Source organism: Triturus cristatus, chromosome 2_2 (assembly GCF_964204655.1).
Source record: "Triturus cristatus chromosome 2_2, aTriCri1.1, whole genome shotgun sequence".
Taxonomy (NCBI): domain Eukaryota; kingdom Metazoa; phylum Chordata; class Amphibia; order Caudata; family Salamandridae; genus Triturus; species Triturus cristatus.
The window spans coordinates 73,825,377-73,849,876 of record NC_140582.1 but is presented as its reverse complement, the minus strand read 5'-3'; the positions used below and the strand labels follow the sequence as shown (position 1 = coordinate 73,849,876).

General features: G+C 41.2%; 1 protein-coding gene across 1 annotated transcript in view; it reads right to left on the bottom strand.

Moving 5' to 3' along the window:
* Positions 1-24,500, bottom strand: part of LOC146861876 (alpha-2-macroglobulin-like) — a 1,085,963-nt gene that overhangs the window by 522,292 nt on the left and 539,171 nt on the right. Inside the window, exon 20 of the mRNA XM_085641046.1 lies at positions 23,088-23,316. Within this exon, the coding sequence (XP_085497172.1) occupies positions 23,088-23,316 (229 nt within the window). The remainder of the gene's footprint in view (positions 1-23,087; positions 23,317-24,500) is intronic.

Genomic DNA, 24,500 nt, shown 5'->3' with positions numbered 1-24,500 from the left:
TTTCTCTTTCTTAACTTTATAGGCATCTTTATATTTTTTCACTGTTGCTCAGCAATACCTGCAAAAAACTAAAAAAAAATACCTTTATGTAATTTTAATTCATTAAAATTTTTTTTTTCAACTTTTCAAATCCTATCACATGAGCTGATCCTTTCCTACGAGTCCAAGTCTTACAAAACAAGAGAAACATGAATTAAATCTCTGACAACAATTCCTGTGTGCACACAGACTCATGGTGTGATTCTAGGCAGAAAACGATATTTGATTGGCAATTTGAAAGCACATTTACTACTGTTGAGGAGCAAATGATAATTACTGTGACAGCCTGACACATGTTTCTTATATTTTAGAGAAGCAGAAAAGAGCACATGTCCTTACACCTATTTGAGACCATGACCATGTGTTACAGGGTGAGTGATTAGACTAGAGCAAAGGAAATGAGCCTTAGTGACATTGAATCTGTTTGCGTTACACACTGCTATCTGAAACACCACATACAGCTGAGTAGTACGCACGGGAGTGTACGAGAAGCTGCTGCGTGTGTGCAAAAAGTGTGTTTCTGGAGACTGTGTATTGTCAGTTGCAAGAGAGATCTGCATGGAAACTTGCACAACTGCATGAAGAGTGCAGACATGCGTATAAGAGTAGATGTGTGGTAAGGGTTAATTTGAGTTTTGAACAAGTAGAAACTACCTTCGCCATTGCAAGATTTGATGGTAAATCTACCTTGTTGATTTGAAATGTGTTAGCATTTGCCTCTCATTTTTGAGATAGTGATTTCTGCTCAGTGCTAACCAACACATTTCAAGAAAACAAGCTGGCCCTTTCCTGAAAGTGCAAGTTTTACAGAACAACAGCAACACAAATTAAATCTCTTTCAACAATTCCTGTGTGCACACAGACTCATGGTGTGATTCTAGGCAGAAAACGATATTTCCTTTGGCAATTTGAAAGCACATTTAGTACTGTGGATGGAGCAAGTGATAATTACTGTGACAGCCTCACACATTTCCCTTATATTTTAGAGAGGCAAAAAGAGCACATGTCCTAACAGCTTCTTGAGACCATGACCATGTGTTACAGGGTGACTGATTAGACTACAGCAAAGGAAATGTGCCTTGATGACGTTGAATGTGTTTGCATTACACACTGCTATCTGAAACACAACACAAAGTTGAGTATTATGCATGGGAGTGTAGGAGAAGCTGCTGCATGTGTGCAAAGAGTGTGTTTCTGGAGACTGTGTATTGTCAGTTGCAAGAGAGATCTGCATGGAGACTTTTACAAGCGCATGAAGACTGCAGATATGTGTGTAAGAGTACATGTTTGGTAAAGGTTAATTGGGGTTTTGTACATGTAGGAACTACCTCACCCATTACAAGATTGAAAGGAAAATCTACGCTGTTGATTTGAAATGTGTTACCATTTGCCTCTCATTTTTCTGATAGTGATTTCTGCTGAGTGCTAACCAACACATTTGAAGAAAACAAGCTGGCCCTTTCCTGAAAGTGCAAGTTTTACAGAACAACAGCAACACAAATTAAATCTCTGACAACAATTCCTGTGTGCACACAGACTCATGGTGTGATTCTAGGCAGAAAACGATATTTCCTTTGGTAATTTGAAAGCACATTTAGTACTGTGGATGGAGCAAGTGATAATTACTGTGACAGCCTCACACATTTCCCTTATATTTTAGAGAGGCAAAAAAGAGCACATGTCCTAACAGCTACTTGAGACCATCAGCATGTGTTACAGGGTGAGTGATTAGAGTAGAGCAAAGGAAATGAGCCTTGGTGACGTTGAATGTGTTTGCATTATACACTGCTATCTGAAACACAACACAGAGCTGAGTATTATGCATGGGAGTGTAGGAGAATCTGCTGCATGTGTGCAAAGTGTGTGTTTCTGGAGACTGTGTGTTGTCAGTTGCAAGAGAGATCTGCATGGAGACTTTTTCAACTGCATGAAGACTGCAGATATGTGTGTAAGAGTACATGTTTGGTAAAGGTTAATTGGAGTTTTGAACATGTAGGAACTACCTCACCCATTGCAGGAGTGGAAGGAAAATCTACCCTGTGGTTTTCAAATGTGTTAGCATTTGCCTCTCATTTGTGAGATAGTGATTTCTGCTGAGTGCTAACCATCACAGTTGAAGAAAACAAGCTACCCTTTTCCTGCGAGTGCAAATTTTACAGAACAACAGCAACACAAATTAAATCTCTGACAACAATTCCTGTGTGCACACTGTCTCATGGTGTGATTCTAGGCACAAAACAGTATTCCTGGGTGATACCAGGTCCTTTCCTGAAAGTGCAAGTTTTACAGAACAACAGGAACATAAATTAAATCTCTGACAACAATTCCTGTGTGCATGTTGTCTCATGGTGTGATTCTAGACAGAAAACAGTATTCCTGGGTCATACCAGTACATCTTAACTTATGGTGAAGACATACTCCATAATATCTTTCAAGTTCAAGGCACTTAAATATCTTCCTTAACATAAAATGTAAAACACAACTTTTAAATTGGTAGGAAAATGTACCATGCTATTTTCAAATGTGTTTGCATTTGCCTCTCATTTTTGAGATAGTGATTTCTGCTGAGTGCTAACCAACACAGTTGAAAAAAAGAAACTGCCCTTTCTTAAAAGTGCAAGTTTTACAAAACAACAGCAACACAAATTAAATCTCTGACAACAATTCCTGTGTGCACACAGACTCATGGTGTGATTCTAACCACAAAGCGATATTTTGTTTGGCAATTTGAAAGCACATTTAGTACTGTGGTGGAGTAAGTGATAATTACTGTGACAGCCTGAAACTTTTTTCTTATATTTTAGACAAGCAGAAAAGAGCACATGTCCTAACAGCTCCTTGACACCATGACCATGTATTACAAAAAACAAGCTGCCCCTTTCCTGCGAGTGCAAGGGTAATAGAGCAAGACCAACACAAATTAAATCTCTCATAACAATTCCTGTGTACACACTGTCTCATGGTGTGATTCTAGGCAGAAAACAGTATTCCTGGGTGATACCAGTACACCTTAACTTATAGTGAAGACATACTCCATAATATCTAACATGTTCAAGGCACTTAAATATCTTCCTTAACATAAAATGTAAAACACAACTTTTAAAGTGGTAGGAAAATGTACCATGCTATTTTCAAATGTGTTTGCATTTGCCTCTCATTTGTGAGAAAGTGATTTCTGCTGAATGCTAACCATCACACTTTAAGAAAACAAACTGCCCCTTTCCTGCGAGTGCAAGGCTAACAGAGCAAGAGCAACACGAATTAAATCGCTGATAACAATTCCTGTGTGCACACAGACTCATGGTGTGATTCTAGGCAGAAAACATTATTCCTGGGTGATACCAATGCACCTTTACTAATGGTGAAGACATACTCCATATTATCTGACAAGTTCAAGGCAGTTAAATATCTACCAAAACATAAAATGTAAAACACAACTTTAAAACAAGAATCACATTTCTATTATTTATATCAAAATGGTCCACATATATTCCCTCTCAAATTCATCACTCACCTTTAAAATTAGTTAGTTGAGAAAGAAATGTGGCACTCAAACAGCAGATTATCAGAGCCAGAATCTCAGAGCTGTACACCTCTCTCCTCTCACCACAACCAGTAAATGGCAATGTTTCCCTCTCTTTTTTCACACATATACATGTTAATGTAAAATCACAGTCCTTCCCACATTTTTTCAAATGGAATCACACATTTCTATTGGTTGCAACTTTCAACCCCTTTCCAAATCATCCCTTCCCCCAACATGACTTCTGCCTGCTACCATAGCAACAGGTCATGGAACACTGGTGTGAGCAGAGAGGTCAGAAGTTCAGCACACAATGTTTCAAATCCAAACAGCAAGAGTGCTTGACTTTTCAAACCTAACAGCAAATCCAAAGTAATGTTCAGTGGGAACACATTTTTCTGTACCAATCCAAAACATGCTTTTAAAAATTTAAACAGACAGCCTAGTTTTAACTGTAAAATGGTTTGAATCAGCCAATGAGTTCTTTCTATTAAAAAAAGTATGTATGCCTCCATTTTTCAACTGTCTTTCTTTTCATATTGCCATTCTACTGATTACCTTTCCACTGCTACTTGCTGTGCTGGAGTTTGATCCTGACGCTGGAGGATTGAGGAAGCGTCTTGAGGCTCACAGCTAGCGCTTTGTAAGGCGCTACCTTTCGCCGGACCCGCTTCTCGGGTCCCGCTTCACGGTGCTGTGGTTTGCTGAAGCCTGGACACATCGCACTGAGGGCTTTTGGTAGACAGGGCTGTGAGCGAGAATACCGCAGGACTCCAACTTCCAAGAGTCCCTGCTGTTTCCTTCACCCAATCCACCTGGTGACGCTCTCCCTGTAGGCCACGCCCCCTTGCAATCAGTGAAAAGATTCTGGACTTTGAACCTCGGCGGTTACCTTTCCACTGCTACTTGCTGTGCTGGAGTTTGATCCTGACGCTGGAGGATTGAGGAAGCGTCTTGAGGCTCACAGCTAGCGCTTTGTAAGGCGCTACCTTTCGCCGGACCCGCTTCTCGGGTCCCGCTTCACGGTGCTGTGGTTTGCTGAAGCCTGGACACATCGCACTGAGGGCTTTTGGTAGACAGGGCTGCGAGCGAGAATACCGCAGGACTCCAACTTCCAAGAGTCCCTGCTGTTTCCTTCACCCAATCCACCTGGTGACGCTCTCCCTGTAGGCCACGCCCCCTTGCAATCAGTGAAAAGATTCTGGACTTTGAACCTTGGCGGTTACCTTTCCACTGCTACTTGCTGTGCTGGAGTTTGATCCTGACGCTGGAGGATTGAGGAAGCGTCTTGAGGCTCACAGCTAGCGCTTTGTAAGGTGCTACCTTTCGCCGGACCCGCTTCTCGGGTCCCGCTTCACGGTGCTGTGGTTTGCTGAAGCCTGGACACATCGCACTGAGGGCTTTTGGTAGACAGGGCTGCGAGAGAGAATACCGCAGGACTCCAACTTCCAAGAGTCCCTGCTGTTTCCTTCACCCAATCCACCTGGTGACGCTCTTCCTGTAGGCCACGCCCCCCTCTACACCCAATCAATATCAAACGGGTCACTGCTCCGCTGCGCGGGAGCGCACGGGAGAAGCCCGGGACAAGGGCGGGCCCTCTGAGGCCCTCAGAGGCACGAGAAGGCTAGGCTAGGCCAGTCCCCTAACATCTGTCTATCCGCATACTGTTCGGTCAGAGTACCCCCACCTGTCTTGTGACCTCCTCACCCCATCTGAAAACTGTTTTAGAATGTTTACAACAATCCGAGAGGTTCTGTAGAGATAGATTATCAGGCCTAGGATTAGTTTATTAAATTTATACCTTAGAGAAAACTGCCAAGTATTTTAGCCTAGATGCACTAAATAGTAATTTCCCCAACACTTTTTATCGTTTCTCATTGTTTGTTTGTGATGATGACAAAGAAATTAAGGTCTGGGAGAATACTGGTAGGAAGATCAGGCTCAAAAACCAGATCGAATCCTCTCCGAAATAAGCTCAGCCAAGCCACTAATTTGAAAAGCACTTGCCAGCTTTTTAATCTTTGGGAAAGGGGTAAGAATAAAGCTATAGTGGCGGACAATATGTCGGAGGATATTAAGGACTCTGGAGCTATCCATTCAGACATATTACCCAATACTTTGAGAGAGATGCCTGAAAATAAAAAGGTAATTGTGGATAATAGTTCAGTAGTAACAAAAGTAGCACCTTTGTCCTCTGAGTGTGGTTTTTCTCCTCCCCTATTCTCTACAATGAAAAATATTATTGAACTGGTACCAGAAGTAGTTATAAAAACAAAGAAAAACATAGAACAAGATAACTTGCATATAGAGAAAACTTCACACGAAGAGGCCCATCATACAGTAAATATATCGCCAACAAAAGATTCTTTCAACAATGGTCTGTCTCCAATGGTCCTTGACAAAGACCTATGTCAAAGGTACATAGAGACTGACCTGGTCAAAGCCGAGATGGACTTAAAAACCCCGGTAACATCGACCCATGCTGGCTTGCATCTTTACAGTAGTACCCCTTCCAAGTCCTCACACTCAAATTTTTCCATAAGCCCCAATTTAAATCTGATTGGGATAAATGCACTACAATGTCAGGGGACAGACAAACCCATTTCTGATTCCCTCCATATATTAGAACACTTATTGTCGTCCATTTTACAATTATTGGAAAAATTTGTGGGGGGATCCGACTGTGTACTTGATACAGTGACCCAAATTTTGAAAGTTTTATTGGGCACTCAAAAAGAGAAGGATGCAGACCAAAAGAAGCAGTCCTCCTCCTCTGTAGTATCAGATGAGGTAGGAATAAAAGATCAATTATCTGTAGTTAATAATGTTCCAAATAGAGTATATGAGGATGTAAAAACAAGTGCTACCCAGCCATCCCCCACCCTAAATTGTTCTTTAGTTAATGATTCAGAAATTAAATTTTGTGGGGAACTCCCTCCAAAAACTGGGAATGACCTTTTTCCTATTTTTAAGAAGCAACAGGGAGAAGGAGATAGAGAGGTGGACGCCACTCCGGTAGGGAATGGTAATAAAGGGAAGTCAGTGATAATAAAAAAGAACGGAAATAATAAGAGGAAACTATTGAGACGGATAGAAAAAAATAGGCGGAGGAAAATCCTCTTTAGAAAACATCTTAATTCCCCCTTACACAATGAGGTACATCAAACTCAGGTGGTAGCTGAAAAGGATAATAACCCTGAAAATAAGATCATTAAAGAAAATATTGTGCCTCCGCCCTTGGCTACTCCAGCATTATTATCTACTTCCCCCTCCCCTCCCCATCATCAACAATTGACACAAATATCCTCTTCCAACAAGTTACCATCAATAGGGATATAATTGGGTCAAAAAATCCAACATTTTCAGGACAGGAGCAAAACCCCTCCGGCCAAGTAGCTCCAATACTTAACCCCCTAGCAACACCTTTCTTGGGAGTAGTTGCAAGAGGTGTCCCGTTAATAGAGTCTAAGGAGAAAAGCATAGATACCGTATGGGTAGAATTTTCTCCCCTTTTTGATGCTGAATGCATTCTGAACAGATCCCTCTTGCTTAAATATTTTCAAGAATCTGCTAACTTGAAACTAATACAATCAGCCGATCTAGATAGGGTACAATTATTAAAATCAGAAGTGGGGATGATAACTAGGGTGAAGTTCCACTCCAAGTTAGTAGCCAATCTAATTCTGCAACGCTCAGAAGATCTGCAGAGCAGAGGAATAGATGTAATCCCGGTGTTGGGGCATACTAGACAAAACAATATCCTTAAATCCCAAACTCGCCAGAAACCCCCCTTTTCTCTGTTGCAAGCAGCAACAGGTAGTATAAATAAGGTGGGTGAGCTTACAGAGTTAAAAATATGCAAGTCTAAGGATTCTCGTTTAGTATCCTATGCTAACCCTACCTTGCCACCTTATCAATCTGATATCGGAGAGGAAAATGTTCAATGGAATTGGCTTCCCAGTGTTCTTGCAGAAAGATCCCTAAACAAACAACTATCTAATTCGCATCTTTAGCAAAGAATTATTTATAATATCCTGGAATGCAGCCGGTTTAAAAAACAGTCCGGAGAAAACGGCATTCCTTTTGTCCCTGGAGGCAAATATAATATGCCTCCAGGAGACATGGTGTACCGATAAAATTCAAATAGGGAAAGATTATTATGTATTGGAAGGTAGCGCCACCCCGAATAAAAAAGGACATGCCAGTGGGGGGATAGCCTGCCTCTTATCGAACCGAATAAATTGGAACTATGTGCACTATATGGATCCGAGTAAACTCTTCCAAGTAGTAACCTTATTTTCTGGCAATCCTAAAACTGGCAATCGTCTGGTTCTGATAAATGTCTATATACCACCGGAAGCTGGTTTTAATGCAATCTTAAAAAAGGTTTTCTTGCATAGCCAGAGTATCAGGGAGAAAGATCCAACGGTGGCTATAATTTTAGTCGGGGACCTGAATTGCAAGGTCTCCAACTCAAGCATAAACTTATTCTGTGATAAACTTAGAGAAGAAACTCTCCATATTCCTCGGGCAGCGTTTCCTGAAAATATAAAAACAAATAAACGTGGCAAACTTTTACTAAATGAGTTGGCAGAAATGGATGGGATTATTGCAAATGGGAGACTCCCCTCGGATTCCCCGGCTAAGTTCACGCACAAATCCTACCAAGGGGAATCGATTCTTGATTACGTAATAATGGGGTCCCAATCATTCGAGTTATTGAAGGATCTCGATATTATTGATACACCGTTAAGTGATCACAGAATCCTCTCCATCTCGATGAATGTAAAGCCATCTAAATGTGATCAGTGGTCTCTGAATAGTGATCAAACAAATTTCGGTTCCAAATCAGGAAGGTGCTACTGGAACGCAAGGGCGTGTCGAAATTTGGAAGAAATGCTCGATGTAGCAATATCTGAGCTTCCTTCCTGGTATGGCTCTGAAATTGAAAATTTCTCTCTGTTCTTGAAGTCAGTGATAACAGAGGCAAAAAAGCTCAATAGGAAAAAGTCCTTTGGAATATTTACTAGCCCTCTGAGACTGCTTAACATAGAAAATAATAAATTAGTAAGGGCCCAATATTTAAATAGATCTGTTGTTATAGCACAAAAAATAACAATGTTAAAAAGGAAACGGAGAAGGCTATTAACCACATTACGCAAAGAAAAAGAGGATGCTATCTGGGTAAAAATAAGAGAAGCTGCTATTAACGGGGAAATGAGGCAATTTTGGTCCCTTATAGGTGAGGGGTGCGGACTGAGAACAAGCCCTTTACCCATCCCTATTGAGGAACAAATATGGAGGGATTTTGTCTCTAATCTTTATGCAAGCAATAATACGGTGACCTCGCAAGTACGGCCAAACGAAATGAACTTGTCTTTAGAGCCATTTACAGAAAAGGACATAGACTTAGCTATTGGAGAAATGAGGCACTCCGGGGCTATGGGCCCGGATGAATTGCCCATTAATGTACTAAAACAGAACAGGGCTAAATGGAGTATGCTACTCTGTCCAATTTTCAATATTTGTTTATCTAGAGGTAAGGTTTTACCCTCTTGGAAGGGAAGTATCCTGGTACCATTGTTTAAAAAGGGAGATCGTTTATCCCCTCAGAATTACCGCCAGATTGCACTGTTGGATGCAATCGGCAAAGTTTTTACAAGATGTCTGCTCAAACGAATAAATGATTGGGTGGAGCATTTAAATATTCTTCCTCTCGAGCAGACAGGTTTCAGGAAAAACCACAGTACCATGGACAACTTAACAGCCCTCCAGGTGATAACCGATAAATATATTGGAGCCAGAAAGGGGAGAGTCTATGCGGCATTCATAGATTTCTCCACGGCCTTTGATAAGGTCGACCGACAAGTACTGTGGAGAAAGCTACATGCCCTGGGAATGCCTCATAGACTCTTATGCTTGGTACAAGATTTGCACGATAACACGTGGTGCAGAGTGCTATTGGGGGGTGAAAGGGGCTTATCCCAGCTTATTCCATCGGCAAATGGCCTTAAACAGGGCTGTCTTTTAGCTCCTCTTTTGTTTTCCCTTTACGTTAGTGATCTCCCCCTTATCATATCTGCATGCGAAGGAATTGCCCCACGTCTGGGAGACAGATATATCTCTTGTTTAATGTATGCGGACGATATATTAATCCTAGACCTTACTCCAAAAGGCCTTAACAACCATCTGCATTCATTATACGCATTCTCCGAAAACCATTTCCTGAAAATAAACATTTCCAAAAGCAAGGTAATGTGTATGGAGGGGCGAAAAAAACTGAAGTTGGAACACATTAGCTGGGAGGCCAAAAACTAGAAAGAGTAAAATCATACGTTTTTTTGGGTAAGGTTGTAAATAGCAATTTGAGCAATAAATCCCATATAGAAAATAGTTCCCGCAAGGCAAAGTCGCAGGGAAATGGGTTAAGAGCATTATACAAATCAACCGGTAAAAGACACTTTGGTTATTTGCTGGAGGCTTTCCGGGCAAAAGTCCCCCCAACTTTGCTTTACGGCATAGAACTCATCGACTTTGTCGAATGGGGTTTTGTGGACATTATCGAGGGCTCCCTCTTGAGAAGCTTAACTTCAGTTAATAATAGTTGCAGTGCAGCAGCCCTTCGTTTAGAATTCGGTCTAAGAAGTAGCTGGGCACAGGGTCTGGCAGGAGTTATTCGCTGGGTTATCTGTTTGGTCAAAGGAAAGCCAGCCACACTAAGATCCCTAATCACAAAAGAGTTGATGGGCCCACTAAAAGAACATTCGATTCTTATAAAGAATTATAGGAAGGCCATTACACTCTTGGACTTAGAGGAAGCCACTCTTTTAGACCTTTCTATGCAACAATTAAAATTTACATTAAAACACAAGCCACATGGAAGCTAAGCTACGAAAGGGATCGTAACTTGATTATACAAAAGAAGGGGGCCACTCAAGCTGTTGATTCCTATTTGTTTAAGCAAATACAACCTTACTCCTCCTGGAATATACCCCACGGTTTGCGCCGTTTCTGGCTGCTTCTTAGGCAGGATCTCCTTCCACTGAATAAGCTGTTGGTCAAATGGCATGGTATATCTAATATATGTAACCTTTGCAATATCTCAGTCCAAGACTCTATACATGTCCTGCTAGTCTGTCCAGCATTAATGGCCCACTGTCATCTGTGGGTAAAGCCTGTATGTATTCAGTTTGGTATTTTATCCGCAAGATCTCTGATAGATGCTATCTTCAGTCCCCCAAACGAAATTTTCTGTAACAGAATTTTTAACTTTTTCAAATGTTTTTAGAATTGTATTAGATGAACGGTATGATAATCTGTACATTTTTTGCTAGAAAAAGTTGATTATATGTGGACTCATTTTATTAAATTTTGGCTGTTATTTTGTAATATGTGGATCTCCAAGGAGTTCCAAAATCATATTTAAATAAAATTGAATTGAATTGAATCTACTGAAAGACACCTCCTGAGTGCATCCTGTTCTCCTTGAAAGATGTTCACAGTGTGGATTGTAGGTCATAGCTATGTTTTCTGGAGTGAAAAGTATGCAGAAAAAAGAGGTATTTTCAAAGACCTTGCTTTGCCAAATGTAGACATTAAATCGATTGGTCAGAGAGGGTTAAAGTGGCACCAATTAATGCCTTTGGTGAAAACCTTTCTACATCTCCCACAGCCTAACCTTATTATTGTGCACTGTGGTGGAAATGACCTAGGCACTTTAACTGGGGTAGGTCTGGAAATGCTTATTAAAGACACCTTTCTGCAATTGATGTCACTTGTTCCACAAACTGCCTTTGTATATTCTAATATATGCCAAAGGCAAAAGTGGAACTGGTCCAACCAATTTTATCCGCAAATTGACAAAGCAAGAAAGCACGTCAATAAGTCTGTTTCTGCTTTCCTCAGAGACTATGGTATGGCTTCTATATACCACAACAACTTACGTTACAACATGCAAGACATTTATAGAGGAGACGGTGTACATTTCAATGATGAAGGGAACAGAGTCTTCCTCTTGAACTTTAGACTCTGCATCGGTACTTACTTGTAGGTACCGAAAAACACTCAATGAACACAAGGGCTCTTTTTAGAGCCACCTAATATCTAAACACTTAAACTTGATTTTTATTTCTATTTTTTTAAATGTTTTTTTTTCGGGTGCGCGCAGAGTGCGCGCACCTCGCGATGTTTTCTAAAAAAATTTAAATCATTTTTTTTGCCCTTCGTGGTCCTACTGTGACCCCCTGACAATGGCTTGGGGGTCAAGAACTCCCTACTCTGCCCCCTATTCACGTTCTCCACCTTTCCTTTTCAGTGCGACAGACAAAATGGCGGCCGACACTTCCTGATTTCGACCGATTCGAATGTTTACTGACATCTAACAACCAATCAGAATTACGCTCGCGCATGGCAATGTGCACGCACAGGACTTGCACAGTGCGCGCACCCTGCGCGCGTATAGATATTGATATGCTTTTAAATGCTATTTTCTCAGGAAATACTGAACAGATTTACACCAGACCTTATGGCTACCTCTCTGCCAAATTTCAAGTAATTCTGTTCAGCCGTTCGGGCTGTAGCTGTGTCTAAAGGTCCTATTGAAAAATGCATGGGGAAAACGCGTTTTGGGACCCCCCTTTTTTCTCGGCCCCCGCTTGACGAATCACCCCGAGACTTTCAGGGTAGGAGCTGAACGGAGCGCCCCATTAGTTTTGAAAATTTGGCGAGGATTCGTCAACCGGCGCCAAAGTTATTTAAAATAGAATTTTGAGATTTCCTATGGAAACACGGTCCTAACTATAACTATCTACTGGCGACCGCCAGTAGATAATATATATATATATATATATATATATATATTTATTTATTTATTTTTTCCACCAATTTCCTCCAAGAAGGAATCACTGCACACCAAGGAAGTTATAAGTTTAAGGGTTTTATTCTTTTACGTGCAAGTTATCACCAACTCCACCACCAACGCGTTTCAACCACAATCGGTCTTGCTCACGGTATGTGAGTCTTTTTTCAATGTTCTTTATTTATAGTGACACCCATATTAGCCATTAGGAGGAATTATGGGAGTTGTAGTTTATATTCACATATATCATTTCACATGTTTGCGATTTATCGATGTCAAAGCAATGTCATGTTTCGGGGTTCTTTGGATTACATCTGCATAGTCTGAGTATTTACATTATGTCCATGTAAATGATGCGATCATACAGTGTCGTATGTTGTCTTATGGTTCATACTATTGATGCCAATATAATTGCTCAGTGCATTTTTAATCGCAGAATCTGGGCTTAGTGCCCATTTTTACTCGCAGAGTCTGGGCTTAGTGCCCATGTAGTCATGTTCAGTTCAGATACTGGCAGATGTAGATGTTTCAAGTTAATACCCCTTCATCGTTGTTCTAATGTTTATGTTGTACAGTAGGCTCATAGATGGCTATGTAGTTCTTCATCGCCGTTGAGGCCAAAAGGGGCCTTTGTCTTGAAGCGTATGATCATCTTACTTTCCAATCTTCTTAGTTTCAGTGTTCTGTTGCCTCCACGTTCGTTTTTCGGGACTGTTGTTAATCCGAAATATTTTATCTTCTGTTTCATGTTTTCTTTGTGAATTTTGAGATGTTTCACAATGGCATAGTTTGTGTCATCATTCTGGACTGCCCTCAGATGTTCCAAGATTCTTTTCTTTAGGGGGCAGATGGTACTCCCTATGTACCATAGTCCGCATCCACAGACAATGACGTACACTACGTATGTGGATTCACAGGTGATCCTTTCCGAGATGTTAAATTTGTTGCCCATGAAATCCACAGTTTCCTTCATGTTCATGCCGTGTTTGCATGCTTTACACGTGTTGCACTGTATAAAGCCTGTTTGTTTGTTCTCCAGCCAGTTTTTGGATTTGCTGGTGGTTGTCAAGTGGCTCTTGACCAGTTTGTCTTTTAAGGAGGGAGCTTTCCGATACGAGACGTTCGGATAGTTGCCGATTTTATGACCAATATCTGGATCTTTTCTCAAGATATCCCAATGTTTTTTAAGGATGTTAATTATTTGGTAGTTTTCTTTGCTATATGTAAGGACCACTCGAATCACGGCATTTTCTTCTTTTTGTTCTTTCGTGTGTTTCAGAGTCTGTGCCCGGGGAATCGCTCTTGCTCTTGCTTGACCAAGTTTTATGTCTTTTTCATTGTACCCTCTTTGCTGGAATCTCCTTGCTGTTTCGTCGAAGGTACGTTCCATTTCTGAATCATCTGAGCAATTGCGTCTCATACGCAAGAATTCTCCGTATGGAATACTCTTCTTCAGTTGTGGAGGATGAAAACTTTCACCATGTAGAATGCTGTTGGTTGCTGTTGGTTTTCTGTACAGTCTCGTCTTGATTTCTTCATCTTCTATGTATACCGTTACATCTAGAAATTGAATTTCTTGATCGCTGATGTTGTGAGTGAATTGTAAACCGATTTCATTTGTATTCAAGATGTTCATATATTCTTCAAATTCACTCAGACTACCACTCCAAATGAGGAAAAGGTCGTCGATGTAACGTAGCCATAATTCTGTTTTGGAGGTGTATCTTTCATTGTTTTCATCCCAGGCTATCAGCTTCTCCCACCACCCCATCGTGAGGTTGGCGTAGCTAGGAGAAAATGAAACTCCCATAGCAGTGCCACACTGCTGGGAGTATATCTGGCCATCGAAGATGAAGATGTTGTTGTAGAGACAGAGCTCCATCATTTTCATAAGCATTGTAGTGTGTTTGGATTGTCTTATGCTTCGTTGTTTCAAGAAATACTCAACAGCTTGGAGTCCAACGCTATGTTTGATGGAAGTATATAACGATACTACATCGATCGTTACGAGATAGTATCCTTTGTGCCATCCAAGATCACTTAGGATTCTTAAAAAATCCCCCGTGTCTTTTATATAAGATGTTAGGTTGGTAACTAGTGGTGCCAAGAAAAAGTCCACATAATCTGAGATGTTTTCGTAGAGAGAGTTGCAACTCGACATGATAGGTCTGGCTGGGGGATTGACTAAGGTTTTGTGTATTTTCGGTAAGAAATACATAGTGGGCATCACTGGACTGTCATTGCTTAGGAAGAGGGATTCCTCTGATGTCAATAAACCCTCCTCTTGCCACTTCTTGATTTGTAATCCTAGATGTATGGTTAAGTCATTAAGTGGATTGCTGGTCAGTTTGACATAATTTTTGTGATCATCCAGTTGTCTTTTCGCCTCCTTAAGGTAGTCACTTTTATTTTGAATGACAACATTGCCCCCCTTGTCCGCCGGTTTGATTATGATTTTGTCATTCTTCATCAAGGTGTCTATTGCAAGTCTCTCCATTTTGTTTAAATTTTCTTTTTTGTGGTTGTTGTTAGTTTTAGTCAGTGTTTCTAGATCCCCAACTAGTAGTAGTAGTAGTTGGGGATCTAGAAAATAAAAGTGACTACCTTAAGGAGGCGAAAAGACAACTGGATGATCACAAAAAGTATGTCAAACTGACCAGCAATCCACTTAATGACTTAACCATACATCTAGGATTACAAATCAAGAAGTGGCAAGAGGAGGGTTTATTGACATCAGAGGAATCCCTCTTCCTAAGCAATGACAGTCCAGTGATGCCCACTATGTATTTCTTACCGAAAATACACAGACCTATCATGTCGAGTTGCAACTCTCTCTACGAAAACATCTCAGATTATGTGGACTTTTTCTTGGCACCACTAGTTACCAACCTAACATCTTATATAAAAGACACGGGGGATTTTTTAAGAATCCTAAGTGATCTTGGATGGCACAAAGGATACTATCTCGTAACGATCGATGTAGTATCGTTATATACTTCCATCAAACATAGCGTTGGACTCCAAGCTGTTGAGTATTTCTTGAAACAACGAAGCATAAGACAATCCAAACACACTACAATGCTTATGAAAATGATGGAGCTCTGTCTCTACAACAACATCTTCATCTTCGATGGCCAGATATACTCCCAGCAGTGTGGCACTGCTATGGGAGTTTCATTTTCTCCTAGCTACGCCAACCTCACGATGGGGTGGTGGGAGAAGCTGATAGCCTGGGATGAAAACAATGAAAGATACACCTCCAAAACAGAATTATGGCTACGTTACATCGACGACCTTTTCCTCATTTGGAGTGGTAGTCTGAGTGAATTTGAAGAATATATGAACATCTTGAATACAAATAAAATCGGTTTACAATTCACTCACAACATCAGCGATCAAGAAATTCAATTTCTAGATGTAACGGTATACATAGAAGATGAAGAAATCAAGACGAGACTGTACAGAAAACCAACAGCAACCAACAGCATTCTACATGGTGAAAGTTTTCATCCTCCACAACTGAAGAAGAGTATTCCATACGGAGAATTCTTGCGTATGAGACGCAATTGCTCAGATGATTCAGAAATGGAACGTACCTTCGACGAAACAGCAAGGAGATTCCAGCAAAGAGGGTACAATGAAAAAGACATAAAACTTGGTCAAGCAAGAGCAAGAGCGATTCCCCGGGCACAGACTCTGAAACACACGAAAGAACAAAAAGAAGAAAATGCCGTGATTCGAGTGGTCCTTACATATAGCAAAGAAAACTACCAAATAATTAACATCCTTAAAAAACATTGGGATATCTTGAGAAAAGATCCAGATATTGGTCATAAAATCGGCAACTATCCGAACGTCTCGTATCGGAAAGCTCCCTCCTTAAAAGACAAACTGGTCAAGAGCCACTTGACAACCACCAGCAAATCCAAAAACTGGCTGGAGAACAAACAAACAGGCTTTATACGGTGCAACACGTGTAAAGCATGCAAACACGGCATGAACATGAAGGAAACTGTGGATTTCATGGGCAACAAATTTAACATCTCGGAAAGGATCACCTGTGAATCCACATACGTAGTGTACGTCATTGTCTGTGGATGCGGACTATGGTACATAGGGAGTACCATCTGCCCCCTAAAGAAAAGAATCTTGGAACATCTGAGGGCAGTCCAGAATGATGACACAAACTATGCCATTGTGAAACATCTCAAAATTCACAAAGAAAACATGAAACAGAAGATAAAATATTTCGGATTAACAACAGTCCCGAAAAACGAACGTGGAGGCAACAGAACACTGAAACTAAGAAGATTGGAAAGTAAGATGATCATACGCTTCAAGACAAAGGCCCCTTTTGGCCTCAACGGCGATGAAGAACTACATAGCCATCTATGAGCCTACTGTACAACATAAACATTAGAACAACGATGAAGGGGTATTAACTTGAAACATCTACATCTGCCAGTATCTGAACTGAACATGACTACATGGGCACTAAGCCCAGACTCTGCGAGTAAAAATGGGCACTAAGCCCAGATTCTGCGATTAAAAATGCACTGAGCAATTATATTGGCATCAATAGTATGAACCATAAGACAACATACGACACTGTATGATCGCATCATTTACATGGACATAATGTAAATACTCAGACTATGCAGATGTAATCCAAAGAACCCCGAAACATGACATTGCTTTGACATCGATAAATCGCAAACATGTGAAATGATATATGTGAATATAAACTACAACTCCCATAATTCCTCCTAATGGCTAATATGGGTGTCACTATAAATAAAGAACATTGAAAAAAGACTCACATACCGTGAGCAAGACCGATTGTGGTTGAAACGCGTTGGTGGTGGAGTTGGTGATAACTTGCACGTAAAAGAATAAAACCCTTAAACTTATAACTTCCTTGGTGTGCAGTGATTCCTTCTTGGAGGAAATTGGTGGAAAATTGAATCGAGGATTGGCCCGTCCTCGACACTAGCACCCGCTATGCGATAGCGCGCTCTCCCTTGGGGCCGTTTGACGAGTCGTCCATATATATATATATATATATATATATATATATATATATATATATATATATATATATATATATATATATATATATATACATAGAGAGAGAGAGAGAGAGACTGCATGAGGGGTAACTGTGAAATATGGGTCTATATTGCCATCAAGGGGTTTTTGTTGACATTTACAAACCACAATTCGGAAGGCTTGTGGAAACCCAGGGATCCAAACATTTGCCACATCGAAATAACTTGGCCCTTTGGCTGCAACATCAAGACCACAACAGAATATATTTAAATTCTTGCTGCCATACTTATTTGACTGCAGGTTTTGCACCGTCAGTTCTAAAGCATTGATCTTCGTTGTTGCTTTCTGTACAATATGTTCAGCCTTCAAAGGTGCATATCCAGCACTGTCTCCACACCGCCTGCCTCCACTAGTAAATCTCACCACCGTTGGTGCGCTAGTGGGTAGGCACCATCCTGACCTCTTACCACCATCGGTCTGATGGCTGGTAGGCACCATCTTAAGCATGATCATGATTGAGAGAGGAGGCATTCACTGGTTGTTGGTAGCCATCTGTAGAAGCATTGTTCCCTCCTGCACCTTTCTGTCTTCTCGCTGAACTGTCTGTCTGGCTTCCTCTGGCCCCTGAGACAACAAAAGGATCAGCCACACTTGAAATCTTGATCAATTTATGTTGCTTCTCAAAAAAAGCATGCTGGAACATTCTGCTGTGCATCTCTGACTGTGGAGCAACAACCAAAGTAGTTTAGAGTTGATTACCCTATCCTTTTTCAGAGTAACAATGGGTGCCTGAGGAGAGACATGCAAATAAGTACTGTTCTTCTAGGGTATAACAACTTTTGGGGAGACGTGCAAATAAGTACTGTTCTTCTAGGGTATAACAACTTTTGGGGTAACACCTGTAAACTGAACATGTCTCTCTCTCTCTCTTGCACTGTTTTTATTGGAGAAGATTAATACCACCAGGGCTACCGCGACTGAAAGCTTGCAGGTGTAGAGAGGAATAGGTCTTGCCGGGTATATAAATTCCTCATAGTGGTGTTTGAGAAAAGTGAGCCAATGCTTGCCATGCATTCATGATCTGGTTTAATTCTTGTATAGGGGTAGTGTATGCATCTACAACCAAAGGTGATGTAGCTAAAACTAGTTGAAGATGCAACTATCCTTGTATCAACTAAAGGCTATCTCTTTCTGGCTGTTTATTCTCTTCTTTCCCAATAAGGAATACTAACTATGTTAGAACTTCCACAGATAAGACACATGTGGAGTCATGGTTTGATGGCTCAGAGTACTCATCGGATCCGTGCCATTCCCCCAAGGTTGTTCGGGTCCAGACATGACACTTGTATGCTGGAAAATGCCATGCTTTTGTATGGATGATACTGTTATACCTTTTTTGTTGTTGCTGTTGGATGGTTCTCTTCTACACCTTGTGGTTGGCACCCTATTTACTTTTCTCATGTTTGCCTGGCCACCTAGCATGTTTTAGGTATCTGGGTTTGTTTGTGGTCTGTGGTGTGGTAGCGCTTGGGTTTTGTTGTGGTAGAAAAGGAGATGGTGCATGAGTGTATTCTTATAGCACTTCTGTTCCCTTTTCTTCGCTATCTTTTTATTTCTTGTGCAGGATATTTTCCTCCTATGATCTTCATGCTGATGTTTCAGATTGTTGTTATCTTTCTTATTTGTGGCAATGGTTCTGATATCATTCTGCTGCAGGCTATTATTCCTATGTCATCTTTTGCTTGCATCAGACTTCATTGTCATTCCATTTAGAGTTCTTTTGTAATTAATATAAAGAAAAGAGATGTGTTAAACCTGCTGCTCAGTCAGTGTGACTGTGGTGACAAAATGTTGGTGAGTGTAAAGTTGGTGAGTGTGTGAGTTAGTTGGTGGATGGCTTGAGCAGCAGGAAGGCTGCTCCTGGTGGGGCTCTGCTGAACATCTTACCATCTTTTCCTGAATAAATCTACTTAGAGAAGCTACCTGGAATTGGACCATCATTTTTTCACTACAGATACTCATGCAATGGAGCTCAGGAAATGACTTGGCAAAACTTACAATTTTTGACGTAAAAATAAACATTGACGGTGTATAAATACACTTAATACACCCTATCTGCCAGGTGTTTCCTAGACAATCTGAAAGTGCAGGCACGTTTTGGGGTTCAGCTCTATCTCTGGTATCCCATAGCTACTACTTCCATGTCTGGATTTTTTGTAGTTTAGTTCCATAAAAATGCCACCCCTAAACTTGCTGCGGAAATATAACAGGTAGATTTGACACAAAATCATCAAGTCAGTATCCAAAGATGCTGCTCATCAAAAATGGGAAAAAAATGTTAAGAGTAAATATTATTTTTACCAACACCAAATCCATGTTTCCTCCAAAAACAGTAACACAACAAAATCACACAGAAATAATGGAAATGAAGGTAACACAACTTCAATTTTCTGTAACTACCTTCACTATTGCACACCCACCACACACAATGATTTTTTAAACGAGCTACGCTTATTCCTCTCCCAGCAGCATCCCCGCTTCAGCTTAGTTCACCGCTTGTCACAAGGACCACAACATTCACTCATTCACTTAGCCACTCATTTTTATGATCCAGTGCTCGGGAGAGCATTTTCTGGATTAATTTCTTCCCTAGGTTCAATGCGACCTGGAAGACTGGCATGCCGAGTCAATTTTGCTCTGGGCCTGAAGCTCAAAGGGGTTCTCCGTTTTAGGCACATGAACATTTTTGGTATTTCATGCAACTAGAATTATGGCTGGGAGAGACCTGAACCCACTCAGGACCTCTGAGAGGGCGCTCAAAGGGCCACTGTGTTCAAAATCCCACTGTTAAAGAACTGTGGTCAGACTGTGCAAAGTCACAAAAAGTAATGAAAGCTAGGGCTCCGTCTTGATAAACTACTTTATGGTGCAAAACACTTTCTGCGCTTGAAAGTGGTCAAAGAGTAATGGAAATAGCACTTTGTGCTCATTTGTATTACTTTGCGTCAAGGTGCGGTACCATGGGTGGTACATGGACATTCCTGCGGTACCACTCATAGTTATTGATAAAAAGCTCTATCTTGCTAACTATAGTAAACAGGGCTTTGCACCTGTAAATTACACCTCCTCAAGGCAGGTGCAAAGTGGAAAAGCAAAATTTCCTCAAACTTTGCATGTCTGCTGCACTGTTTCAGTGTACATTCAAAATTGGAAAAGTTTCAAAGTTTATCTGAGCATTGTATTTTGTAAGAGAAGGATACCCTTCCAGTAAAAAACCTAGCAGCACGTGAGACACACACACCTTTTTCACTGTGGTGCAGAGATGTGTGAGAGGAGCTGGGCAGAATGAAGTTCTTCAGCAGATGTTCATGCAATCGTTTTATTTTGCATTTTGTTGGCTCTTAGCCAGCAGTTTTGGGAGGGGTGGGCCTAGTCATAGGAGGGGGTAGGAGGAGTGCTATGTGCACTCCACACCGTAAGTGCGCATATGTGTTTTGGCCGGCCGTCTCAGACCCACCAAAACACACATGCGCACTTAGGTTTTCCCCAGCCCAGGCATTGAGCAGCGGGACTGGAGAAACCCCACAGACTCCCTGGTCTGAGCAGGGCATATTTCCTGCCTGCTCAGACCAATCCCCATGCTGCTCTGCAGCGTGGGGTTTGGACATGGAGTCTGTCATAGGGCCTGCTGGCACCAGGCAGGAAGAGGAGAGGCAGCACAACAAGATGTGACACTAGAGGTGATCAGCTGCAAAAGGTACTTTTTAAAAAGAATTATGTATTTCAAATACCCCCCCCCCCCGCGCTACCCCGTCTGCCCCACCACCCTTTGTTTATGGCGGCCGCTGCTGCTTAGTAGATATGGTACTATCTTGTCCTTTCTTCCTAGCGCAATGTAGTGCAGCAACTGTTGCGCTAGGAATTAGTAAACCTTCCCTCTGGTTTCCTGGTTTGCTAGCATAACCCTACTCTTGATTGAGCTCATATTTTAATCTTGATCTTGGCAAAAGGTTAGTGAAAATTCTGCATTTTAGTTAGGTTTGTAAACTCTCCGCTTTGACTTGCTCACTCTACTTCAAAAACAAAGAAATCAGGTAACTGCAGACTATTTCAAAGCAAGTATGTCCATTGTAATTTTAGAACTGTGTGGACGGATGTACCCCTTGCACTCTATTACAGGTCAAGGACCAAAACTACAATTGTTTCCATTCCTTCTCAGGATTGAATTGATTATATCAGTAAATTCTATGCTGAAATTCCTGTGACAATAGAAGAAAAAAATCTGCGTGCCTCTGTATCGCATCTAAATCATCTAACTGTGGTAATTGATCCTTCTTCAAGCAAGAAAATAGTAAATTGTATAAATAAAGCTAAATCTTCTGGAGCAATCGGTATAGATCAATTTAAATTTTGAAAGGTAATCCAGTTCTATGGGGTAAATTCTCCTTCTGTTATAAAACTGCCCACATTTCTAGTTTCTGGGCTTGAAGTATTGTCATGCCACTCTCCACTAGAGGTTGTCGTTTACTCCCGAGTATTTATAGGCAAATTGCTTTGCCTGATGCCTCTGGAAGATCTTTGCAAGGAACATCTTGGATTATCTACACACTGGGATTTTTAGAATGGTATATTTCTCCAGGAACGATCTGGTTTTAGACCTAAATGCTTTGTTATAGACAATATTGCCACTTTACATTTTTTTATCGATTAATATTGTTTCTAAATTTCAATCAATGTGTACTGTTTTATCTATTTTTCCACAGGATTTCACCGGGATGACAGGCCAACTTTACGGAAAAGTTGTTTGCACTGGGTATTCCTCAAAATCTTTTAGAATTGATAATCGCACTACATTCTTCATCTTAATGCAGAGTATTGTTGGGAGCATCTAAAGGATAACATCTAATATACATACTGCAAATGTTATAAAATAGGGTGGCCTTGCTGTTTTCATTGCTTCTTTATGATCTTCTTCACAATTCTTTCAAATTATGAATTTTCCTCCGAAATTGGGCTCCTATCCCTTACACCTGAAGTTGTATGCAGATGACGTTGTTATTTTTTTTATTTAACTTCAATTGACCTAAAGTGGAATTTGTCAACATTACATAAGTTTGATTGGAAACAACTCCCTTAAAATAAATCTTTCTAAAACAATGGTGATTGCGTCTATAGTAAGGAAACGCTGTAAACCTTTTTCTTGGTTTTTAGCTGATTAGAAACTTGAGGTGAGAGTATATTGTATCTATTTTGGCGGAATCTTTTTGCTTGATTTAAAGGATGTACATCATCTTAAACAAATGGGCATTAAAGTCTTGGCTCATGTCAATGCGTTGAATACGTTTTACAGCACACTGGGGAAAAGACACAACTTGCATTTATTGAACATTCCTAAATTAAAATATACTTCCCTTCCACCTATAAATAAAGGACACTATTGAACACTTCAGAGCTCTGTTAGTATGCAAAGCAGCCGATCTGTACCCTCATGCAGGATATGATGCTGAACTCTTCTGCAACTAATCATATGAGAAATATAGAGAACTGGGTATACATTACTGGATGTCTTACAATCGACACATTCTAGAGTTAGTAAGGTCCCTCCTGTTGCAGACTCACCCTGATGCACTGGGATAGGTAGTTAAATACTGTGGCCTTCAGAGTAAATTCCTCGCCACGAACAACAGAGTATGGCAGGGTGAGCTCCAGGAAGAAGGGCTGAAAGGCTGTCAATGCCACAATCGGGGAGAGGCCAAAGCCGACATCCTCGGAGGTGCAGAACATGCCAGCTTTCCACTCGGTGATGGTGTCTGGAACAGTGAGCGGAACTTCTGTCTTCCCAGTAGAGCTATGAAAACATAAGGGGGTTACAGGTGTTAATGGGTAGGGATCTCACATGATGTGTGTCTTCCTGCCAGACACAGAGGTTGTGAAATCGTGGTGCTTTTTAGGTCTCGCCTGAGCCAGCGCTTTAGCGCTGCTCTGGCGAGAGCTATAGAAAACGGGGATTTGGAAGTGCAAACGAGTGCTTTTCAGGCCCCCAACTACAGTGCATGTGCGCCGGGCGCGCGCACCATTTGGCAGCCTGCGTGTACATTTCGCGGGCGCTTTGATGTTCTCAGTGAGCCGCGCGGCCACTGCGAACATCAAAGCGCCCGCGAAATGATTACTTTCACTTTAGCGGTAACGTTCGCACCTACTTGGCAGACTGGTTCTCTGTTGCTCTTTCCTCCTCTGCTCTCTCTCCTCAGAGTCCGTCCCTCCCCCTGTTGCAGCAGCTGGCATTACACGAGAGAGGGTGGCTCTTCGTGCCTACCCAAAAACAAGCATTGGCATAGCTAATAGGTCTCGCTTTTGGGACCTTATAAGTATTTAGTTATGCAACTGTTGCATAGTTAAACACTTATAAGGTCCCAAAAGCGAGACCTATTGGCTATGCCAATGCTTGTTTCCTTAGGGCGTGTGATGAGGAATGTTGGCAAAGGGGTCTGCTACCCACTGGAAAGAGAGGGAAGGCTGTTCAACTATACAGGAGACAGCAGTTGGAGAAATTAAAAACTGCTGGCATCTTTTCAAAGAAATTGCATGCATAAGGCCCACAACCCTCTGTCTAGTATTAGGACATATAAGGTATCTATATAAGGAATCTATAAGGAATCTATACGCCTTTTGTCTATGACACCTAATGTACAACCCAATGAAGGATGTGGCTTACATAAAGCTGGGTGACATCAAGATGCAGAGCTGATTCAAGAACAGAAGACTTTGATTCTAGACATTCGACTTAGGTATTCTGTCTGCACTGATCTTTAACCAGGTTTTAAAGCATTGAAAAGTTCCCCCCAGTTTAGTCTCTGAAGGAATGATGCCATACTTGCACTGAAGCGTCAGCCTTCGTAGAGTGTCCACTTACGTGAGCATAAAGGTGCCTAACTGAATGAACCAATCGCAGGTAAAAAGCATGGTGATCCATGCCACACATAGAAGGAGAAGACGACCCAGGCCTTTAAGCCGTTTTACCTGCTTCGGTGA